A 24378-nucleotide genomic window follows, 5' to 3' on the forward strand; every position below is an offset into this window, starting at 1 on the left:
GGCCAGGCTCAGGAGCCAGGGAGCCGGGCTGAGTCGGGGAGCCGCGGTAATCTACTTAAGCCCTACCTCGGGGTCTGCCCAGCAAATCTCCCACCATCCAGCAGGTGGGCTAAGTGAAATGAGGAAGGGAAGTGAGAAAGAGCTGCATATTTTCGGATTTCCATGAATGTGTTTCCCCTACAAGTAAAAGTCAACAAGTCAAAAAGAAAGGGCAGTAGTTTCCAAGGGCAGGAATCAGACATTACCCGAATGACCATTTTGGTCAGTTGGTCAGTTCTATGGCAATCATCTTACCTAACCACTCACTCCATTGGACAACTCCCCCCTACTCCCACCCCACTTCTAGAAACCCTCCTGGTAGTTGCTGGAACAGGTGGACTGGACGGAGCAGAGATGGGTTTCAGTGCCCCAACAAGGGACTGGTCTCAGGCAGGGAGGCAGTCAGGGCTGCAGCGGTGGAGGGAGCCTGTGATGCCTTCTGTGTTCGTTGGGAAATAATAATCAGAGTAATTCTGGCTGGGTGAAGAGAATCTTGAAAGGAGCAGAAGAGAAGTGACTCATTGTGTACAAGAGATCCTCAGTAAGATTACCAGCAGATTTCTCATCAGAAACTTTGGAGCCCAGAGGGCAGTGGGCCAATATATTCAAGGTGCTAAAAGAAAAAAAAAATGTCATCTAAGAACCCTATATCTGGCAAACAGTCCAAAAGTGAAGTAAAATTAAAACATTCCCAGATACACAAAAGCTTGAGGGGGTTTGTTACTACTAGACCTGCTCTACAAGAAATGCTGAAGGGAGTCCTGCAGGGTGAAATGAAGGGGCACTAGACAGTAACTTGAAGTCACGAAGAAATAAATATTTCAGTAAAGATAAATACATGGGCAATTATAAAAGCTAGTATTGTAACAATGGTTTGTAACTCTACTTTTTGCTTTCCACGTGATTCAAGAACCTAATTTTTTTTTTTTTTACAAACTCAGGTATTAGTCTCAAAGCTAGTATTGTTCCTTTGGTTTTAAACTCTAAATTTTGTTTTCTGTGTAATTTAAGAGTTCAGTGCATTTAAAATAATTATTAGTTCATGTTTTGAGGCACACAGTGTATGAAGATGTAACTTTGTGATACTGACAACCAAAAGGGATGGGATAGAGCTGTAAAAGAGCAGAGCTTTTCTTTTATTGAGGTTTAACTGGTGTAAATTCAAATTAGAGTGTTATAACTTCAAGATATTAAATGTAATTCCGATGGTAACAACAAATAGCTATAAAATATATGCAATAGGAAGTGAGAAAGGGATTTTACTACAAAAGATAAACACACAAAAGAAGAAGTAATACAGAAAATGAGGGACAAAAAAGCTATAAGGCATAGAAAATAATTAGCAAAATGACAGAAGTCCTTCTTTATCAATAGTTACTTAAATCTGAATGGATTACATTCTCCAATCAAAGGACAAAGATTGGCAGAATGGATAAAAATACATGATCAAACTATATGCTACTTACAAGGGTTCATTTTAGATCCAAAGATACAAATAGATGGAAGTGAAAGGATGGAAAAAGATACTCCATGCAAATAGTAATCAAAAGATAGCAGATGACTATACTAATATCAGACAAAACAGACTAAGTCAAAAAAAGTTTACAAGAGGCATAGAAGGACATTATTAATATATTAACATTAATAAAAGGTTAAATACAGAAACAAGTTATAAGAGTTATAAACATTTATGCACCTAACAACAGACCCATCAAATATATGAAGCAAAAGCTGACAGAATTAAAGGGAGAAATAGACAGTGGTACAATAATAGTTGGAGACTTCAATACCCTACTTTCAATAATGGATAGAACAGAAAGAAGATAAGTAAAGTAGAGGATTTAAAAACAAAAATACCAGCTAGATCTAACAGACATATATAGAACGCTCTACCCAACAAAACTACATGTTCTCAAGTGTACATGGGACATTTTCCAAGATAGACTATATGTTAGAACACAAATTAAATCTCAATAGATTTTAGGGGCGCCTGGGTGGCTCAGTCGTTAAGCGTCTGCCTTCGGCTCAGGTCATGATCCCACGGTCCTGGGATCGAGTCCCGCATCAGGCTCTCTGCTCGGCGGGAAATCTGCTTCTCCCTCTCCCACTCCTCCTGCTTGTGTTCCCTCTCTTGCTGTGTCTCTCTCTGTCAAATAAATAAAATCTTTTAAAAAAATTAAAATCTCAATCGATTTTAAAAGGTAGATATTCAAAGTTATCTTCTCTGACCTCAATAGAATAAAGTTAGAAATCAGTAACAGAAGTAAAACTGGAAAATTAATTAATTTGTGGAAATTAAACAACATACTGTTAAATAACCAATGGATAAAAGAAGAAATCACAAGAGAAATTGGCAAATACTTAAAGATGAATGAATGTAAAAGAATACCAAAACTTATGGGACATAATGAAGGCAGTGTTAAGGGAGAGATTTATAGCTATAAATGCTTACATTAGAAAACAAAGTCTCCAAATTACAAACCAGAAAGAATAAGACAAGAACCAAAACTAAACCCAAAACTAGCTCTGGAGAAGGAAATAATAAAAATTAGAGCAGACAAATGAAACACAGAGTAGAAAAACAATAGAGAAAATTAAACATGTTTCTTTGAAAGATTAACAAGAGAGACAAACCTTTAGGTAGATGGACTAAGGAAAAAGGAGAGAAGACTCAAATTACTAAAATCAGAAATGAAAATTGGGGCATTACTACCAATTCTACATAAAAAATATAGGAGAATACTATGAAAAATTATATACCAACAAATTGGATAACCTAGATGAAATGAAATTTCTGGAAACTCGGAACCTACCAAGGCTAAATAAAAATTTTCTGATCTGAATAGATCTATAACTAATAGGGGCGCCTGGGTGGCTCAGTCGTTAAGCGTCTGCCTTCGGCTCAGGTCATGATCCCAGGGTCCTGGGATCGAGCCCCGCATCGGGCTCCCTGCTCGGCGGGAAGCCTGCTTCTCCCTCTCCCACTCCCCCTGCTTGTGTTCCCTCTCTCGCTGTGTCTCTCTCTGTCAAATAAATAAATAAAATCTTTAAAAAAAAATCTATAACTAATAAATACTGAATCAGAAACAAATATTTTTTTAAAATGAAATATAAAATAAAAATCTCCTGACAAAGAAAGCCCTGGACCTCATGGTGTCACTGGTGAATTCTACCAAACATTTAAAGAAAAACTAATATCAATCCTCCCTCAAGGATCAACTTTTATAAAAAACTGAGGAGGGTACACTTTATAACTCATTCTGAGGCCAGTGTTACCCTGATACCAAAGCCAGAAAAAATACAAGAAAATAAAACTATAGGCCAATATCCTTTATGAACATTCATGCAAAAATCCTCAACAAAATTTTAGCAAACTGAATTCAAAAGCATAATAAAAGGATTATACACAATGATCAATGGGATTTACTCCTGGAATGCAAGTGTGGTTCCACATATGAAAATTGTTCAATGTAAAACACCACATACACAAAATTAAGGGGAAAACCACATAATCATCACAAGGCAGATAAAGCATCTGACAAAATTTAACACATTTTCATGATGAAAACACTCAACAAACTAGGAATAGAAGATAACTACCTCAGATGTCAGTGAATAAGATCTGCCCTCATAATTTGTAGAACGTGTCATGTTACCTGTAAGAGAAAGTTAAATTCTCAACAACTGATAAATTTTTATAATGTTTTCCTGAAAAAAATTATTCCCCTGGACGCCTGGGTGCCGCAGTCGGTTAAGCATCCGACTCTTGGTTTTAGCTCCGGTCATGATCTCAGGGTCGTGAGATCAAGCCCCGCATCAGGCTCCACACTCAGTGTGGAGTCTGCTTAAGACTCTCTCTCCCTACACTTTGCACAGTTTGGCCATGTATGAAAGTGCACTGTACCTTTTGACAAAGAGACTGGATTTCACAGAGGTATGGGTTGGATTCAGTTTTCTTCAGAAGAACTTCAGAATGCACTACAACAAAAAAATCATATTCTTGATGGAGTAAAGCTCCACGTTCAAGCTCAAAGGCCAAAAGTTTTGGAAGGGAATCAAACATCTGAAGAGAAAGATTTTTGAGACTATTACTACCTATTAAAGTAAACAAAATTAAAAAAAAAGACTCTCCCTCTTCCTCTGCCCCTTCCCACCTCAAATAAATAAATACAATCTTAAAAAATATACTCTCCCCTTTTATTTTTTTTTAAGATTTTATTTATTTGAGAGAGAGAGAATGACAGAAAGCACGAGAGGGAAGAGGGTCAGAGGGAGAAGCAGACTCCCCGCTGAGCAGGGAGCCCGATGCGGGACTCGATCCCGGGACTCCAGGATCATGACCTGAGCCGAAGGCAGTCGCTCAACCAACTGAGCCACCCAGGCGCCCTACTCTCCCCTTTTAAAGATACAATATCAGGTCCCCTTTCAAACAGTCTTTTTGAAGCGTGTTAATTTATGTCTACCAAGACGGCTTCCCCCCAACCCCACCCCCGGCCCTGCAAGTCATGTAAGTTCTCCTATTCCTGATCTTACTGTCAGGAAGCCCGCTCCCCTGTTACTTGAGTGATTCCTTTCTCCTTACAAATGTCACAAGACATTACCTCTACTGACCATAAGGCATTCTTCGGAAAGGGGGTTTGTCTTAGATTGTAGCTGTGTGTAAAAGGAACATCATTTTGATGAACAAAGAAACTGAGGTGTGGTGACCTCCCAATGTCTGACTGGGAGCCCATTTCCTTTCTACATGTATACTTTTGGTTAGAAGCACAGTCTAATTCTAAATTCTGAGTCCATGATCTTACTTTCATACCACAGAAGTAAACAAAAAGTATATGGCACTGGAGGGCAAAAGTAAGGGCTGTGAGAACTATCTTGGGAGAGGAAAGGTTTGGAGAGAACTGAAACCCTGGGGTAGTGAGCCCTGGTGGAAGGGGGATGGAGGGAAACTCCCCCATCTCACTGCCTTTGGGAAGATCGCTACCTGTGCCCTCACTACTGTGAAAATATATATTGGCCACCTGGGGCTGCCATAGCAGAGTATCACAAACCATGTGGCTTAAAGCAATAGGTATATATTTTTTTCACAACTCTGGAAGGTAAAAGTACAGATTCAAGCTGTTAACACGGCCATGCTCTCTCTCAAACCTATAAGGAAATCCTTTCTTGCCTCTTCCTAATTTCTGGTGGTTTCTGGCAGTCTTTGGCATTCCTTGGCTTGTATAACTCCAATATCAGCCTTGATCTTCCATGATCTTCTCCCTGTGTCTGTCTTCAGATGGCTATCTTCTTACAAGGACATCAAATTGGAGTCCACCCTACTTCAGTGTGACCTCATCTTAACTATCTGCAATGATCTTATTTCCAAATTAGGTCATATTCTGATGTACTGGGACTAGGACTTCTGGGGTTGGCGAGGGGAGATACAATTCAGCCCAGAGCAGGCTGATACACGCAAACACAATCCTAGCAGCATGCAGTCCAGTGGAGTTATGTTAGGAGTCACCAGAACCTAGTTAACCCTGAGTATTCTATACCACCTTCTTGATGGCCACAGCCCTAACATCAGGTGATTCCAACTATAGGAAATAAGTTCTTTCAAAAGACTAGTGCCGGGGCACCTGGGTGGCTCAGCCAGTTAAGTGTACAACTCTTGATCTCAGCTCAGGTCTTGACCTCAGCATCGTGAGTTCAAGCCCTGTGTTGGGCTCCATGTTGGGTGTGGAGCCTACTTAAAAAAGAAAAAAAATTGAGTGATACAAAGGATGAAAACAAGTATGAAAATGACATGTAAAGGAAAAAAATAAATGGAAGATGGGAATATTTTTAAAGTGACTTGGAATAAAGGATCAGCAACCTCAGACTAAAACAGCTCCTTGAGTGTTAAACATGAAAGAAAGAAAAAACACATGCACTAGACACACTGTAGTGAAATTTAAGAATATAAAAAGAAAAAATGATATCTCAAAAGCTTTTAGGCGGAGATTCTTACAAAAGAAAAATATTTTAATTAACATCAGACTTGTCAATAATGATACTGGAAACAAGAAAACAATAAAATAATATAATCATAATGTTGAAAGAAAATAATTTTGCACCTAGATTTTTATATTTCGGATAAACTTGGGCTATCGTTTTAAGTGATGGTACAGGGATGCCTGGGTGGCTCAGATAGTTGAGTGTACTTGACTTTGGCTCAGGTCATGATCTCAGGTGGTGAGATCCAGCCCTACATTGGGCTTGTGCTGAGTGTGGAGCCTGGTTAAGATTCCCTTTCTCCCTCTCTCTCTCTGCCTCTCCCCCCACCCCATTCACATGCTCTCTCTTCCCCCCTCTCTAAAAAATAGAAAATAAATAAATGTAAAAATTAAAAAATAAAGTGATAGTACAAGATGAATAGTTGAAGCACAGAGGATCTTTTAGGGCAGTGAAACTATTCTGTACTACATTCTAATGGTAGATACATATCATTATACAGTTTCCAAAACCCATAGAATGTACAACAGCACGAGTGAACCCTAATGTAAACTATGGACTTTTGCATGAGAATGATGTGTCAATGTATGTTCATAGATTGTACAAATGTTTGACTCTAGGGGTGCCTGGCTGGCTCTGTTGGTGGAGCATGTGACTCGATCTCGCGGTTGTGAGTTCAAGCCCCACGTTGGGCATGGAGCCTACTTAATCTAAAAATAAATAAATAGGGGCACCTGGGTGACTCAGTCAGTTAAGCAGCTGCCTTTGGCTCAGGTCATGATCCCAGGGTCCTGGGATCAAGCCCCGCATCTGGCTCCCTGATCAGCGGGGAGTCCGCTTCTCCCTCTCCCTCTGCTGCTCCCCATGTTTGTGATCTCTCACTCGCACTCTCTCAAATAAATAAGTAAAATCTTTAAAAAATAATAAAAATAAAAAATAAATGAAAATATTCGACTCTAGTGTGGGAATTTGATAGTAGTAGGGAAGGCTGTTCATATGTGGGAGCAGGGGGTACATGGGAAATCTCCCTACCTTTTGCTTAATTTTGCTGTAAACTTAAAACTAAACAGCGGCGGGGGGTTGTTTGTTTTATTTATTTATTTGGGAGACAGGAGGGGAGAGAGAGAGTGAGAGAATGAGCAGGGGAGGGGAACAGAGGAAGAGGGAGAAGCAGACTCCCCACTGAGCAGAGAGCCCTATTCTGGGCTCAATCCCAGGACCCTGGGATCATGACCTGAGCTGAAGGCAGCCACTTAACCAACTGAGCCACCCAGGTGCCCCTAAAAAGTCTATTTAAAAGAAAGTGATGGGGGGCCCCCTGGGTGGTTCAATTGGTTAAGCATCTGACTCTTGATCTCAGCTCAGGTCTTGATCTCAGGGTCGTGAGTTCAAGCCTGTATTTAAAAAAAAAAAAAGTGATGGTGCAATAAACAAATTCTCAGGCACAGTGAGCCTTTTCTGAAATCATTTATTCTCTTGCAGGAGGAAGTACTATAGTAAGAAAAGATAGAAATCCAGAAAAAACAGATTAGATACATAAAAAGTGAGAGTCCACTGTACATATATCCTGGAATTGAACAATTAAATGGGTGACAGAAGATTAAGAGCCAGATTTCTTACTGTTGAAGTGGGAGATCACAGACAAGCAAGGGAGAAAGACTAGAACGATCCATGCAGCAATGGATTAGAGTTGGAAATGTCAGGTTTAGCTTAATATAAATACAGATATGTATAGAAATATTTATATGTGTGTATATAGATTAGTATACACATATGTAATTCCTTGCTGTGTCAGCTGAGATGACCTAGAAGCAATGACAATTCATTGTCAATGAGCATACTTGGCAAGCAGATCTTGATTTCTAATACCATTCTCCAATAAAAGAAACCAGAGTTCCATGGAAAGATGACTGATGCTATGCCAGAACAAGGAACATACCAGAGCAGCCTGGAGAAGATACTAAATTACAATCTTGTCTCAGCCAGCCCCTCTGATTTTTATTTCAAGGTCACCTTGATTAGAACTTTGAGTCTTCCTAGGTGTTATTAAAAACAAACTAAAGACCTAGTTAGCTCTAAGATCCATTCTGAATTAGTTTTTGTGGAAAGTGTAACGTCTGTCTAAAAATTTTCTTTGATGTGGATGTCCAATTGTTCCAGTACAATATATTGAAAAAGATTATCCTGTCTCCATTAACAGCCTTTTCTCCTTTATCAAAGATCAACTGACCATATTTGTAGGAGTCTATTTCTGGGCTCTCTATTTTGTTCCATTAATCTATTTGTCTCTTCTTTCACCAATACCACACTGTCTTGATTACTGTAGCTTTATAGAGTGTTTTAAAGTTGGGTAGAATCAGTGCTTAGATTTTGCTGTTCTTCAGTATTGTGTTGGCTATTCTGGGTCTTTTGACTTTCCTTACAAACTTTAGAATCTGTTTGTTGATATCCACAAATTTTGATAATTTGGATCTTAACCTCTAAAATATTTTTAAAATTTTCTTGAGACTTTTTTTGACCATGTGTTTTTTACATGTGTATTGTTTAGTCTACAAATATTTTGGGATTATCTAGCTATCTTTCTGTTATTGATGTCTAGCTTAATTTCATTGTGGTTTGAGACCATATTTTGTATGATTTCTATCGTTTTAAATTTGCTAAGATGTGTTCTATGCCTCAGAATGTGGTTTATCTTGGTGACTGTTCCATGTGAGCTTGAGAAGAGTGTGGATTAATATATACCATGTTTGTAACTGTTTTTTATTCATTGCATTTGTTTCTTTAAAAAAAAAAATATTTCCCAGGGTGCCTGGCTGGTTCATTCGGGAGAGCATGTTGACTCTTGATCTCAGGGTGGTGAGTTCAAGCCCACATTGGGCATGAAGTCTACTTAATAAATAAATAAATAAATAAATAAATAAATAAATAAATAAATAAAATCTTTCCCTCTGTTTCTGCCTTCTCTGGTTTAACTGAGCATTTTATTTAATTCCAATTTTTCTCCTATTTAGCATATTATTTATACTTCTTTGATATTTTCATGGTTGCAATATATACTTACAATTAATCTGAGTCCGCTTTCAAGTAACACTATACTGCTTCATAGGTAGCATAGGTACTTATAGCCAAGTATTCCCAGTTCCTCCCTCCCATCCCTTATGACACTGCTGTCATTCATTTTACTCATCCATGTGCTATAATTACCCAATATACTATTGCTGTTATTACTTTGTAAAACAATAATCTTTTAATTAGGAGTAAGAAAAATAAAGTATTTTGTTTCACCTTCATTTATTCCTTCTCTGCCCCTTTTCCTCTCTTTAGGAGTTTCCGACTGATAATAGTTACCACTCTCTCAAGAACTTCTAACATTTCTCACCAGGCACCAGAGTGAGGACCAGGACCCAGGAACTTGCCAGTAGCACAGAATCTTCTGAGCGGCTAGAGCGGCCGCCAGAAACGGGCATCTGATGGGTGGCGAGCTGGAGGGAGCGGCGGAAGTTCAGGGCGGGCACTTCCTGTCCGGGCGCTCGGGCTCCGGCGGTCTGGCGCAGGAGAGCTGCACCTCCGCCCGAGCCCGCGGCGAGTGAGTCGCAACTGTTGTGGTGGGCGCGGAGGCGTCGGAACGGCCCCGGGGAGCGCGGGCAGGGGCCCCGAGAGCGCGCGGAGGCGGCGTGGAGTGTGGAGCGCGGGCGCGTGGGGTGAGAGGCGGGCGGGGGAGCGGCGGAGGCCCCCCGCGCAAAGCTCGCGGGGTGGGGGTCCGGGCGCCCCAGGCCGCGGAGGCGGGGCGGCAGCGCGGATGGGGAAGGTATCAGGCGAGGGGGCGCAGTTGGGGCCTGGTCAGGGGATGAATCAGATCGTGTTTTCCTCGGAAAGGAAAGTGCCCTGCACGCAGCGGGCGCAGAGGAGGGGAAAGGATGGAGTTGTGAACGCTGTCTGGGAAGGGGCCTCGGTTGCTGGGGCTGAAAGCGGACGGGCGGGAGATCACTTTCATTCATTCGGTGGGTGCTCAGGAAGCATTGCCTCAATGGTAGTAATTAAGGTTTACTTAGAGTCTCCTGTTTGTGGTTTGCCAACACTATACAAAGTACCTTATACGTTTTCTTCATTAAATTCTCAAAATAGTCACTTAGGATAAGTCTCATTTTAAGTCCGTGTAGAGACTCAAGTCACTTCCCTGAGGCGTTTGCACCAGCAGGTGGTGTGTTCAAGATTGGGATTCAGCCCACGCTTCCAGCAGCAGTGGTACATGCCTCCCGGTCAGTCTGGAAGCAAAGGCAGAATGCAGGTCCACTTGTGATCCACGTTTCGTTTGCCTGGGGTCGGGGGCTGTGGAGGTGGGAGTTGCCTTTGTATCAGAGGCTGTTTGGGAAGGTTTTCCTGGGAGGGATAGCCCTCATGTCAGTTATCAGCCTAAAGTAAAACCGGATGGGTGGTTCTGAATGTCATAAGTACACTGCTAGTTCCCAATACACCCAGCCAGCTTCTGCCTTTCTCTTGAATTTTGGACCCATATATCCAAAAGCTCTGATTCTCCACTTGTAAATCTAATGGGCATCCTTAATACAGCATGTACAAAAACAGCTTTTAATTTTTACCCTTCAGATGTAAGTCTTATCCTTCAGAGTGAATGGAAGTTTCATCATCTCAGTAGCTTGGCACAAAAATCTTGGTGTCTCATCCCAGACCTAATTCCTTAGCAAATCCTGTTGACTATACCTTTGAAGTGCATCTAGAATCTGATCACTTATCACCTGCTCCCACCACCCTGGTCCAAGATACTGTCATCTCTAGTGGATTATTGCTAGAGCCTTCCAACTGGTTTTCCTGTTGAATCCTGACACTCCCCACTCCCACCCCCAGTCTGTTCTCAAAGCAGCAGCTGGAGAGGCCACATGGCAGGTCATATCACTGCCCAGATCTTTCAGATGCTTCCCAACTCAGAGTAAAAGCCCAAGTCCTATAGCCTATGAGGCACCCCACCCTCCTCTCTCTTGCCCTCCCCTACTCCACCCTCTGACCTCCTTGCCCTTAACTTGAACACACCAAGTGGGCCATCACTTCACAACCTTTGCACTTTTGCATGCCCCTTCCTAGGATGTATCTCCCCTAATATCCACACAGCGTCTGCCCTTACTCCATCTAGACCTCTGCTTTGGTGTTGCTTTATCATAGTTGCCTTCTCTGGACAGCCTGTGTAGAATACCTCCTACCACCAGCTGCTGCCCTCATGCTGTTTGTTCTTCCTGTCCCTTAGCATCACCTGACACAGGCAGTTTGTCTGTCAACGTCCCTACTTGTTTGTGCACCATCTTAGAGTAGGAGCCTGGATTGCTTGTCCTCAGCTGTGTGCCCATTCTCCAGGACCTCCAAGGTGGACCTGAGATGCAGCCTATTGTCTACCCCGGCCAGGTGCACTGCTGGGGCCATCATGTGGTGGCCTTAGGATGCTGTTTGTACCAGGGGCTGCTGGGGAAGCCTCATGGTGGATAAGGGGATATAGTCTCAGAGACCACTGGGTGTTTAGTCCATCTGCCCTTCCCAGGGCTTCCTGGCAGCCCAAAACTTGGTCTCTGTTGCCATAGACCTCTTGAAATCCAGGCACAGAAGTCTCAGTGTTGCTGTGAAAAGCAGGCTGGTCACACTCCATTACAGTCTTCCCTCTCCCTGCAGTTTCGCCCACCTCCTTGGGGCAAGCTAAGAGATCCAATGATGGCTGTCAAGCAGCTCCTTCCTGCTGGGCCCCAGGTGAGTGGTCCTCATGGAGATATCTCTGTAGACTTAGCCTTTTCTTGGCTAGAGGCTCTCCACGGTTCTGTCTATGAGGGGCTGGTCCCAGAGGATAGATGGCTCCCTGTCTTCACCAACGTCCTCTGTCCCTGAGTTCAAGTCCCTGAAATATGCTGCACAATGTCTTCCCAATCCCTGCACTAGGCATAGTAGAGGGCAGGGGTTGGGCAGAGACAAGTCAAAATGGTGCTGGTCTCAAAGAGCCCACTCTTGTGAGGACAACAGGCTGGTACATGCATTCAAAAGGGTTTTGCCCATCATGAGCCACCCTGGGCCTGACCTTGGGGTTGCAACAAGATATTGTCGTTCCAGGTCTTAGTCTCCTTTGAGGACGTGGCTGTGTTCCTCTCCCAGGAGGAGTGGGGCTGTCTGGGCCCTGCTCAGAGGGGCCTCTACAGTAATGTGATGCTGGAGACCTACAGAAACCTGATCTCACTGGGTAAGACTCTTTCTGAAGTTCAGCTCTGGTTTCCTTGCTCATGAACAGGACTAGAGTTAGGCTCAAGGCTCAGAGGCATGTCACCCTCTGGGCCCAAACACAAAGCATTTCTGACCCAGGTCCCAGGAAAGCCTGGTCTGCACAGAGGAGAGGACAGGCAGCACCACAGACTCCCCCAATTTCCTTGTAGGAAATATGGAAGAAGAATATCATTCATTGAACCCTAAGTATATTCACATCCCAAATTAATTGTAATGCATCTTCAAGGTTGGTGTTGGGTTAAATGGTTTATAGTTGAATCTGAGGCTGATAGATACCACTACTTTCTTAAGTTCACACAGGTAGTCAGGAGCAGATCTAAGATTTGAATCCATTTGGTTTCAAGCCCTGCCTTACACCAGAATATGCTGCTTCCCTTTAGTCCTTGTGGACGTCAACACCAAGACTCTGTTATAAGTCTTCTAGTGTGATGTTCAGGCACCAACTCTGTCCCTTATCCTTGGCCCCCAGAAGAGCTGGGTTTAACTTTTCTTCAGCTAGGGAAGAGGCCTGCATCTGTCTCCTTGGTTTACAGACAGGTGGCAGGGGAGGTCATGAACGGGACACAGGTGCTGCCCATGGGGCCATTCTGCCCTGGACTTGGATGAATTGTCAACCTTGCTTCCTTTCTCTGGAGCAGGACTTCAAGATTCCAAACCTGATGTCATCTCCAGGCTGGAGAAGGGGGAAGAGCCATGGGCCCCATACTCATCAAGAATTGAGGAGGGCTGGATCCGGAGTCACAGGAGTGAAAGTGAGTCTCCAGGAATGCTGTTGTGCTCTCCTGCCCATGCTGGCAGGTGCTGCCACTTTACCAGGCCCTTCTCTATGAGTTCTGGACCACATCTCTTATCACTCCAGAGCTTTGCTCTCCCTCTTCTCCATTTCTACCTCTCTTTTCTTTCTGTTAACACCACTATTCTATACCCATAAATGAGTTCATGTTTCCCTTACCCTATAAAATGCTCTTTCAATCCCAGAAAAGAGCTCAGGTATCTCTCTAGGGCAGCTGGCTCCCTGCCCTGGCTGCCTCCCAGTTGCTTCTGTGTCACCCATCCTTCTCAGGCCTTGCTGGCCAGCTCTGCCTTGGCTGCTTAGGAAGACCATCCAGAGACATGCCCTCTGCCCAGACTCACTCCTGCTATTGCTCACTCAGAGTTCCCAGGCTGATTCAGGGCCTTGGGAAAAAACATGAGCTGGGGTTTCTTCCTGTGTAGCAAAGGATATGGGCGTGTAAATAGGAAACAGTAAGTGGAGCAGAGTCCTCAGCTGCCACTGCAGCTAACGATGCCTGGACATTTGTGCTCATTGCATGCCTAGCACTTTGCTGACACGATGAACTTATGCAGTCCTCTAATATCCTCGCAGAGTCGGTACCCAAGAAGCTGTGAGGCACAAAGAGATTCAGTTGCTGGCCTGAGATCACACAACCGGTCAGGAACAGAGCTGGGTTGGACTCTGGCATGCCGGCTCCACACCCCATGTGTTCTTTTTCCCCTCTTAGAAACAGCTTTATTAAGGTATATTAAGTGTATAATATGCCATGCGTATTTAACATATGCAATTTGGTAACATTTCTGCATTATGTATGTATGTGTGAAACTATTCACTACAGTCAAGATAGCAAACATATCCATTACCCCCAAAAGTTTTCTGCTGTCTCTTTGTAATTCCTCCCTCTTACCCCTTCCCATTTCTACCATGAAGCAGTTACTGATCTACCTGCTGTCGATACGAATTACATTTTCTAGAATTTTATATTAATGGAATCATAGAGCATGTACCCTTTTTTTTTTGTCTGATGTCTTTTGACTGCACATAATTCTTTTGATATTCATCTACTTTATCAACTCGTTTTTTCATTTTGGTTAGTATTCTGTTTGTATGGATTTGCCACAATTTGTTTTTCAATTCTGTTGACAGACATTTGGGTTGTTTCCAGTTTGGGTTTAATACAAATAAAGCTGCTATGAACACTTGTGTGTGGATCCTTGTATGACCATGCATTCCTTTTCTCTTGGATAAATACCTAGTAATAGCATGACCGGATTACATGGTAGGTGTATATTTAACTTTTAGGAAACTGCCAGAATGTTTTCCAAACTGGTTGCACAATTTGACATTCCCACCAGCAGTGGGTGAGAGTTCCGTTTTCTCCACATCCTCAACACTTGGTGTGCTCAGTCTTTTTCACTTTAGCTGTTCTGATAAATGTGTAGTGGTGTCTCATTGTGGTTTTACTTTTACTTTTAATTTCTCTAATAGTTAAACATTTTGAGCATGTTGTTTTCCTTCTGTATATTTTCAGTGGTGAAGTGTCTGTTCATATCTTTGCTTATTTTTTAACTCAGTTTTTGTTCTCTTAAGTTTTAAAGAGTTGTTTTCTGAACATAGGAGTGTTCTAGATACAGGCCCTTTATCATATATGCTTTGCATAGATTTTCTCTCACTGTGCCTTGTCATTTTATTTTCTTACCAGTGTCTTTTGAAGAGTAGAAGTTTTATTAAATTTTGATGAAGTCCAGTTCATCAGTTTGTTCTTTTATGGATTGTGCTTTTGGTGTCATATCTAAGAAAACTTTGCTTAATCCAAAAGATTTTCTTCTTACAGAGGAAAATTTTGTAACTTAGAAATTTTAGGTACTTGGTCTGTGATCATATTGAGTTAATTTTTGTGTCTGGTATGAGTTATGGAACCGCGTTAAAATTTTTACAAGTGGATGTCCAGTTGTTCCAGCACCATTTGTTGAAAAAAAATCCTTTCTCCACTTGTATTGCCTTTGTGCCTTTGTCAAAAATAGTAAAAAATAGTAAAGTAAATCCCTTTGAAGTACTGTGAGTAGGTCACTGAAGTCTGTTAAAATGACTTAGCCCAATTTTAGATCTCATCTAAACATTTTCAGCCGTTTCCTTGTCTGGCTAAACAGTCTGAAAATAACAGCCTGTTACAGCTCTAATAGTAAGCAGTTTACAAAAAAGAGGTTCCATTGTGCTTCTATGGCGTCTCACAACAGGGCTCCCCTCTCACTGTTCTGACCTGGTTGTCCTTCCAATAGTCCTTGTGTCCACGTGACTCAGTGGTTTTGTTTGGGGTTTTGTTTCGTTTTGTTTTTGGTAAATTTCCTTTCATTGGATTTCAGAATTCATCTGTATCACAGTTTTTACCAATAGTCAGGTATTTTTATTCATTGGGAATGTGTGGTGTGGATTATTGCACACATTTAGCTTTTCTGTCTTGTGCTGCACCTGCTATTTGGATGAGTAGGTTGCTTCTTTGTATCTATTCTCTATTCATCCTGATTTACTTCTGTGAAGCCAAGTTGTCCAGATCAAATCATTTGTTCCAGTATCCATTAATCTGTATACCCTTTATTCATTATAAGTCATTTACCATTCATTTATTTTTTTTTAAGATTTATTCATTTATTTCAGGGAGTTGGGGCAGAGGCAGAGACAGACTCCCTGCTGAGCATAGAGCTCAATGCAGGGCTTGATCTCATAATCCCAAGATCATGACCTGAGTCGAAATCAAGAGTCAGACATTTAACCGACTGAGCCACCCAAGCGTCCCTCATTCGTTTTTAAACAAATATTTGAATACCTATTATAAGTAAGCTAGAAGAAGATAACCTTGTTTACAAAGTATGAGCAGTGACATGATCAGCAGTCTTCATCATCACCCTCGTCACCTTTCTGAGAGCTCTTTTTCCCTCAAGTCATGCCTCAGTGTTCCTGCCCTGACCGTGCCTAGTTAGCCCAGATATAAGCCTATACCTTGGGCTTCTCTCCTTACTTATGTCCTTCCCACACCAGCCTTCCTTGCTCTGATAGCTTCTCTTCCCCTCTTTCCTCTTCTCATCCTAGTGAGGTTGTTTTTTGGTTTTACATTCTGAAAATTCACTGTTCTCCTAGGAGATAGTTGTTTCATATAAATGTTCCTATTTATTCTCTAATTCTTTCTCCCACAGTAAAATACGAGTAACTAATTTTTCTTCATTCTTTCAGGTTTTGAGTCTCAGACGGGAAAGAAGGGATTGACTCCAAAACAGGAAATTTCCAAAGCAGTGGGATCCCAGAGAGCAAAATCAGAAGAACATGTAAGGAATATTTCCAAAGAACCTGATTTTCAAGAGATAAGTAAAACTGAGGGAAAGTTAAAGAATTGCTGGAGAAAATCTGCGGAGGAAAGACTTAAGAAATCCTTCTCCCAGAAGAACAATTCCAGGCCAGTTACATTGACATGTAGGAAAACCCCTATTGGAGGGGAAGGCCAGAAATCCAGTTCTGTGGAGGTAAACTGCACTGCAGACCCAAACTCTTTTGGATTTCATAGAGCATCTAGAGGGGAGAGTCTCCACCAGAATGTGCCATGTATGGATGACTTTCAACAAAGTCAGGACCTCATTAATCTCCAGTGTTTCCATCTAGGAGAAATAGCCTGTCAGACAGATGTGTTTGTGAAAGTGCCCAGGCAGAGTTCAGTTCTTAGTGAGAATCAGAGGGTTAACAATCCAGAGAAATCCTTTGAGTGTACTGAGTGTGGAATACCTTTCAGCCTGAGTACAGCACTTTCTCAGCATCAGAGAAGTCACGCTGGAGAGAAGCCCTGTGAGTGTAGTAGATGTGGAAAAATTTCCCGCCACTCTGTCCTCAGCCAACATCGGAGGGTTCACTGTGGAGAGAAGCCCCACACTTGTGCTGAGTGTGGCAAATCTTTCAGGGCTCATTCCTATTTCATTCAGCTCCATAACACTTACACTGGAGAAAGACCTTATGAATGCAGTGAATGTGGGAAAGCTTTCAGTGCACGTTCATCTTACAGTCAACATCTTAAAATTCATATGGGGCAGAAATGTCATGAGTGTAATCAGTGTGGGAAAGCCTTTAGTAATAGCTCTAACCTGATTCATCATCAGAGAATTCATATTGGAGAGAAACCATACAAGTGTAAGGAATGTGGGAAGGCTTTCAGTAGACACTCACACCTCTTTCAGCATGAGAGAACTCATTCTGGAGAGAAACCTTATAACTGTACTGAGTGCGGCAAAGCCTTCAGTGCAGGATTATCTCTCATTCAACATCAGAGAACTCACACAGGAGAAAAACCCTATGAATGCAATGAATGTGGGAAATCCTTTAGCCTGAACCGAACACTTACTGTTCATCAGAGAATTCACACTGGAGAGAAACCTTATAGGTGTAATGAATGTGGAAAATCCTTCAGTCAGCACTCCCAAGTCATTCAGCACAAGAGAATTCATACTGGAGAGAAGCCTTACATTTGCAATGAGTGTGGAAAATCATTCAGTGCTCGCCTGTCCCTCATCCAGCATCAGAGAATTCACACCGGAGAAAAACCTTATGGATGCAGTGAGTGTGGGAAAACCTTCAGCCAAAAGGGACATCTGATTCAGCATCAGCGAATTCACACTGGAGAGAAACCCTATGAGTGTAATGAGTGTGGAAAAGCCTTCAGCCAGAGTTTTAATCTTATTCATCATCAAAGGACACACAGTGGTGAGAAGCCCTATGAATGTAATGAGTGTGATAAAGCCTTCAGTGTGCTCTCTTCCCTTGTTCAACATCAGAGAGTCCATAATGGTGAGAAGCCCTATGAGTGTCACAAATGTGGGAAGGCCTTTAGCCAGGGCTCACACCTCATTCAGCATCAGAGGAGCCACACTGGAGAGAAACCCTATGAGTGTAACAAGTGTGGGAAAACCTTTGGGCAGATATCCACCCTAATTAAGCATGAGAGAACACACAATGGAGAGAAACCCTATGAGTGTGGTGACTGTGGGAAAGCCTTCAGCCAGAGCGCACACCTCGTCCGCCATCGAAGGATTCACACTGGAGAGAATCCCTACGAGTGCAGTGACTGTGGGAAGGCCTTCAACGTCCGCTCCTCTCTCGTCCAGCATCACAGAATTCATACGGGGGAGAAGCCTTATGAATGTGAGGAGTGTGGCAAGGCCTTCAGTCAGCATTCACAATTTATTCAGCATCAGAGGATTCACACTGGAGAGAAACCCTACATATGCAATGAATGTGAGAAAGCCTTCAGTGCACGTTTATCCCTTATCCAACACAAGAGAATTCACACAGGAGAGAAACCTTACAAATGCACTGAATGTGGAAAGTCCTTCAGACAAAGCTCTCACCTTATTCGACATCAGAGAGTTCACAGTGGAGAGCGACCTTACGTGTGTAATGAATGTGGGAAAACTTTTAGTCAGAGAATAACTCTTACCAGTCATGAGAAAATTCACACTGGAGAGCAAGCCTATAAGTGTATTAAATGTGGGTCCCTCTTTAGTGCACAGGCAGCATTTATTCAGCACCATAAAGTTCACAGTGGAGAATAACTGCTTTATTCGATAAAGTCTTCACCGTTTTACATCAGGAGCAGTATACTGATGGGAAAGCCGTCGCTTTTACAGCTTTCATTTTGGAGATTCATCTCTAGTGATTTAATAATCTCCCAGTGCACTATTAACTGAGGGCAGGCTGCCAAATTATGTGGTAAAAATTCCAAGGTCACATGCCTTTCCTGATTCAGAGGGTGGCCCTGTACTTAAGTACTTGAACACAATTTAATTACACTTAAGATTGTGTTTTCATAGCCCCAGACCTTAAGGTGCAGTGAGGTATTTCATGCGGCCATTTGCTTTTCCTTCCTCATCATCATCTATTTCAGGTTCAGGGAAAGTAACTGGAACCCTTGCACTTTAAAGCCAAAAAGAGCCAGGTTGAAATTTCCTTGTTGGTTTGTTTGGGCCTCTTCAAAAGGGTTTATTGTGAGGGATGTGGCCCCTTCAACTTCAAAACTGTTCTCCCTTTTCAGCATCAGATAATCCAAACAGGAGCAAAATTTGTTAAGGAATGAGGTGAGGTGTGTGTGTAGATTCAGACTTGAGATCCTGCTAAGTCAGATGACACATGTAAAATGAGTTTTTCTACAAGGTAATTTGGAAAGTCAAACCCCTGTGAATTGGGAGGAAAATAAGCATAAAATCGACACACTGTGGCATGGGATATGACTTACAGGTTTTGCTCTCAAAACCAAGATTGGTGTATTCCCCGTGTTTTTCAGGGAGAGAAGGGGAGCAGTCATAGCTGTTCCCTTTCACTGGGCAGCTGGCACTGAACAGACTGGTGAGGAGTGGCAGGTCCTTCTGCTGCCAGAGGACAGGACTCCAGGTGAGGACTCCTGGTGAGGCAGGGCCATTGAGCAGCTTTTAGTGGATAATCGTGTGGGTTGTTTGTCAACCCATGCACTCTTGTCTTCGTGCTTTAAAGGTGCCTTTTGTCCCCTGGAGTGATGTTGGTCAGCAGTGTCTCGGTGTCCTTTGGTTCATGATGTTTGAGATGAAATATATCCTGGGAGCTCTTTTCCCAAACCCAGTTTTCAGAGTTGCCACCCTTGTCTGTGGTGCTTCCACCCCTGATTCAGTCATGAGTGGCTCACTTCAGTATTCTCTGAACACCATTCTCCAGAAACTTCTTTAGCACTTTCTCCTAATTCTTTGGAGGAAAGATTAGCATCAAAATGAGCTGAAATAGGTTGTACATATGAGAAATTCAGCAACAGCAGTCTGTGAGAGTTCTAGATGCTGAAATCTGACAACTGAAAGTAGTTTAGGTCTTTGATGAACAAGCTGGATATGATATGTACAATCATTTCAGAAGAGATTGGCCAGTTAGTATTTGGGATAAACTATAATGGAGTGATGCTTTGTATATATGAATCAGGGTAAGAAAGAAGAAAAGGTAAGAGTAATGAATTACTTAATAATTGGCCATTTTATTCCTTTATAGTGCCCTTTTCATTAATAAAATTATTCCAGTTTTCCTGTTTATCAAAGGGACTTTCTTAGAATTTGACTGATTTTTTCTCCTTATGTTGACTTGACCTACACTTCAGGTCTTATTTTCCAGGCTGTTGTCCATATAGTAGTGGTAGTGGTCTTGGCTTATCTTAGAATGCTGAAAAGCTGATTGGAAAATCTGCCTCTTCATGATAATCCTCCTAAGCACATTTCACCACAAATAGCTTTGACTTAAAATAATAAAATAAAAACTGGAGTGAATTTACTGTGATAATAATGGTTATATGCTGAACAAAAATTCTGATTAAGTCAATAAACCTTCACTTTTTTTACCTTAGCATATACCAGGCATTGTGATAAAGGCTTTGCCTGGGTTTTCTCATTTAACCTTCACGGCATTTCAGTGAAGTAGGTACTTTTACTTACCCTGTTTCACAGTGGGACTGAGACACAGAGAAGCTGCTCAGTGGCAGTGCTGGCTCTGTGTGGCTCTACTGCCCAGGTTCTTGGTACCTCCTGAGTCCTGCTGCACCCCAGCACCCCAAGAATGAAGGCAGTGCTGGCAGGGAGCTTGCATCCCCTAGGCTGGACCATCTGACTGATTCCAAATCGGAAATGGTACACTTTTCTTTCTTTTCTTTTTTTTTTTTTTTAAAGATTTTACAGGCGCCTGGGTGGTTCAGTTGGTTAAGCAACTGCCTTCGGCTCAGGTCATGATCCTGGAGTCCCGGGATCGAGTCCCGCATCGGGCTCCCTGCTCAGCGAGGAGCCTGCTTCTCCCTCTGACCCTCTTCCCTCTCGTGCTCTCTATCTCTCATTCTCTCTCTCGCAAAAATAAAGATTTTACTCATTTATTTGAGAGAGAGAGCACATGAGAGGGGGGAGGGTCAGAGGGAGAAGCAGACTCCCTGTCGAGCAGGGAGCCCGATGCGGGACTCGATCCCGGGACTCCAGGATCATGACCTGAGCTGAAGGCAGTCGCTTAACCAACTGGGCCACCCAGATGCCCTTGGTACACTTTTCTTAAATGTGGTTTGGTACATGGGTCTTTTAGGTGTTTTACCAATGAAGGAAAATGAGAAAACAGTCCAAAGGTAGGAGTCTCTGGCTTATGACTTCACTAATCATTGCCCAACAGTATGTTCCACATAAAAGAGAGGGAATGTCTGTCTTTTCCTGAGGTGACTAGAAACTTGTTTCCTGGAGTTGTGTGAGAAGCTCCTTACCTGGCTCACCTGGCTTCTCAGGGCGTTGGAGCTTTTTATCCAGTTACAACTTCTGCTAGAGAAGGGACCTTTAAGAAGGAAGGAAAGGAAATTAACTGTTTTTGCTCCAAGGATCTCTGGCGTTCTTTTAGGAGACAGAAGGACTAGGAAGCCATGGCAGTGTCTTCCTCAAGACCACATGCAATCTTAGAATGCCAAATTAGGAAAAAATATTTGGGTTTTTTCCTTTTTAATTCCATCTTTACATACAGGGAAGGTGTTTTTACTTAACTAAGAATCCCAACCTTTATCCTAATCCTCTATTTCAGCTTATGTGGCTAAAACATCCTTCTAATTCCTGTGATGAGTTTTTCATTGTTTTAGTTTTCAATTAAGTACTTCATCCAAATTGTATTCAATTTTATTTCCATAGTTGTTAATGTTCTCCTCGATTCCAGTCATAAGTTTCTCTGTTACCCAATTTCTTCCTTAGCTTGGAGATGACATTAATACTAGTTGGGAGCCAGACTCTCCCCTAATGGTGCAGACCCTCTCTGTGCTACACTTACTGATTAGCACAGAGCAGTCATCCACTTAGCACCCCTAGCTTCTAAACCAAGTAAACTAGTTACAGTTGAGAAGAGAAAGACGTTTCCGTTTCTTCAGTAGATGGAAGGAAGCTTTATGGAAGAGAGATTCATTCTGTAGTGACTGGCAGTGCTGACCGATGCCCTGTTCACCTGCCCCAGCCTACTTTCCCCCACCCGAGGAGGGTCACCCAGGCTTGAGAAGTGCATTGGCAAGGGTGCACCAACCTCCGTGGGAGATGCTCCAGTGGCTACTTTCTATAGGCTAGGAATGGCATTGGGAGGGCTGTCATGCAGATGGGTTCAATAACTCACTGGGGTTGGTTGAATACCAGACAATACTCATAACCCTTTCAAAGACCTGGAAGTGTGTCACCTTAACAGGCCCAGGGCCAGAGCAGTAATCAGCAGAGTTACCCTGGATAACGGTGATGGTGTCTCTGAGACTGAAATAGATAGCCTACTGAAGTCTCTATCAGTGTAAGTGAAAAAAACGTTAAATTTGGTGAAAAGACCTGAATCTCATGAAAGGAGAAAAGGCCAGATTTCCTTGAGGAAAGATGGTGATGCTCTCCCCCAATTTTATACTATATCTTATTTCCTTCCCCAAAGGGAATGTGGCCAATTATGGGGTAACCACGTTGAAAGAAAGGAAATACCCACACCTATAGAGATAAGAAAGTAAAACTTGGCTTGGACTGGGAAAGGAAAAAAATCTATTAAACTATTCACTGGGCTGGAATCACAGACAGGGATAAAACCAGCTTCAAAGTTAATAGGAGACAGTACTTTCCCAAAAAAGATGTGCAGCTGTAAAATGTCATGACATTTTACCTCTGCTTTCTAACTGAGAAACTTTGTTCTCCAGTATCACAGACTGACAGGAATGTGTTATAAATTATCAAGAATGAAATACCCACTCTTCCCTGGCGGATATGTCACTTTGATACAGAGAAGCAGCCTTGATTTACAACTAGAAACATAAGGAGTTTTGGACACCACATTCCACATCTAAATTTTGCAGTTTCCAAGGAAATAGGAACCTGGGTCCACTTCTCAGTCCAGACCTCAGGTTGATCCACTACTCACAGCCCAGCTTTGCTGCCCACCCATCCAAGCACTGCTCCATATAGATTTCACCTAAAATCCACCCTTCCCGGAAGTCTTGTAATAACTCTGCTTTCTTTTGTTTAGTGGGACACCCCACAGATCTCATGGTTGTCACTCTCGTGGTAATGGGTCCATGACCCTGATTGGAGTACAGGCTTGTTCCTGGTAGTCTGAGGCTGATCAGCCTAGGGCAGGAGTTACTGGGCTCTGACTCTGAATTGACGCTGGTTCAAGATACTGCTGTTGTTTACCAGTCAGAGTAGGAGCCTATGGAGTCAAGTGGCAAATGGATTTTTAACTCAGGATCATGTCACAGTAAGATCACTGGGACCCAGAACCCACCCCGTGGATTTACCCAGATTGAGAATGTATACACAAAGTGGACATACTACACTTGGCAGAATCTCCATGTGAGTTCCCAGGGTGTTATAATAGGAATCTTTGGACTAAAGAGGCCTGGAGGTGAGCCCAGCTCCCCACCTGTAGGCTAGATTACTCTGGTCAAACTAACCTCTATGAGTGAGTTTGCTATTATGCATGCCAAATGGGAAAAGAAATACCAATCCATGTGGGGTTATTTGGGGATTAGGTAGAACCAAGTATGCAGAGTGACCAATGCGCTGCCCAGAACACAGTGGGCACACAGCAGGGCCACTCTGGTCAGGGTAGCAAGAACAGAAAGAGCACATTGCCTTTGGAGAGGGATAGCTTGAGTTACAATCTTGGTTTCATCTCACTGGCTTGTTTTTCCTCATAAAAGTGGGCATAGTAGAACTCTTATTGTGGAGAGATTTATGTGTAATAACCCGTATAATGTTGTGATGTAATGTTTTCCCAAATAGCACTCTTCCTTTCTTAAAAGAGATCTAGTGTGTAGTTGATACATGGATTCATTTAATCAACGAATGTATTAGGTAAGTACCTATTCTGGGTATGGTTCTAGATGCTAGGGATAGAGACGTGAATAAAACAAAATCCCTGCCCTCATGGAGCATACACTCCAGCACAGAGAGAAAGATGATAAGCCGAGAAATTATCTGTTGCTGATGAATGCTCTGAAGAAAAACGGAATAAAGTACTTGTTGTGGAACAGAAGTGGGGTATCCTTTCCATCCTGTGGCCAAAGAAAAATATCTAGAAGCTCTTATCTCAGAAGAATTTGGCAAGTAACTGCAGGGCCTGGGTCCCCAAGCCCTGTAGGCTGGGGTGCCTATATGGGAACAATTGTTTTCCCCTCAAAGCTATGGGGCCTGCTTGAGGGTGGGGACTGGTCTTTATCTGCTTCTGTATCCCAAACATTCCAGGTAGAACAGTGGTCATTGCATGTTTCAGACACTGGCTAACCATGGAAACATCTCAAGTCACTC

At 42.6% G+C, this 24378-nt stretch overlaps 1 protein-coding gene across 1 annotated transcript; it reads left to right on the forward strand.

Moving 5' to 3' along the window:
- Positions 1-9567: 9567 nt before the first annotated feature.
- LOC114201095 (uncharacterized) lies at positions 9568-20599 on the forward strand. The gene is made up of 5 exons (XM_088022681.1): positions 9568-9713; positions 11686-11760; positions 12115-12241; positions 12921-13034; positions 16286-20599. Exons 2-5 carry the CDS (start codon positions 11722-11724, stop codon positions 18643-18645), a joined length of 2640 nt encoding a protein of 879 aa, XP_087878807.1. The 5' UTR covers positions 9568-9713; positions 11686-11721; the 3' UTR covers positions 18646-20599.
- Positions 20600-24378: the final 3779 nt, after the last annotated feature.

This window comes from Eumetopias jubatus, unplaced genomic scaffold (genome assembly GCF_037043125.1).
Source record: "Eumetopias jubatus isolate StellerSeaLion01/CBP00866 unplaced genomic scaffold, mEumJub1_p1.0 scaffold_4, whole genome shotgun sequence".
NCBI lineage: Eukaryota > Metazoa > Chordata > Mammalia > Carnivora > Otariidae > Eumetopias > Eumetopias jubatus.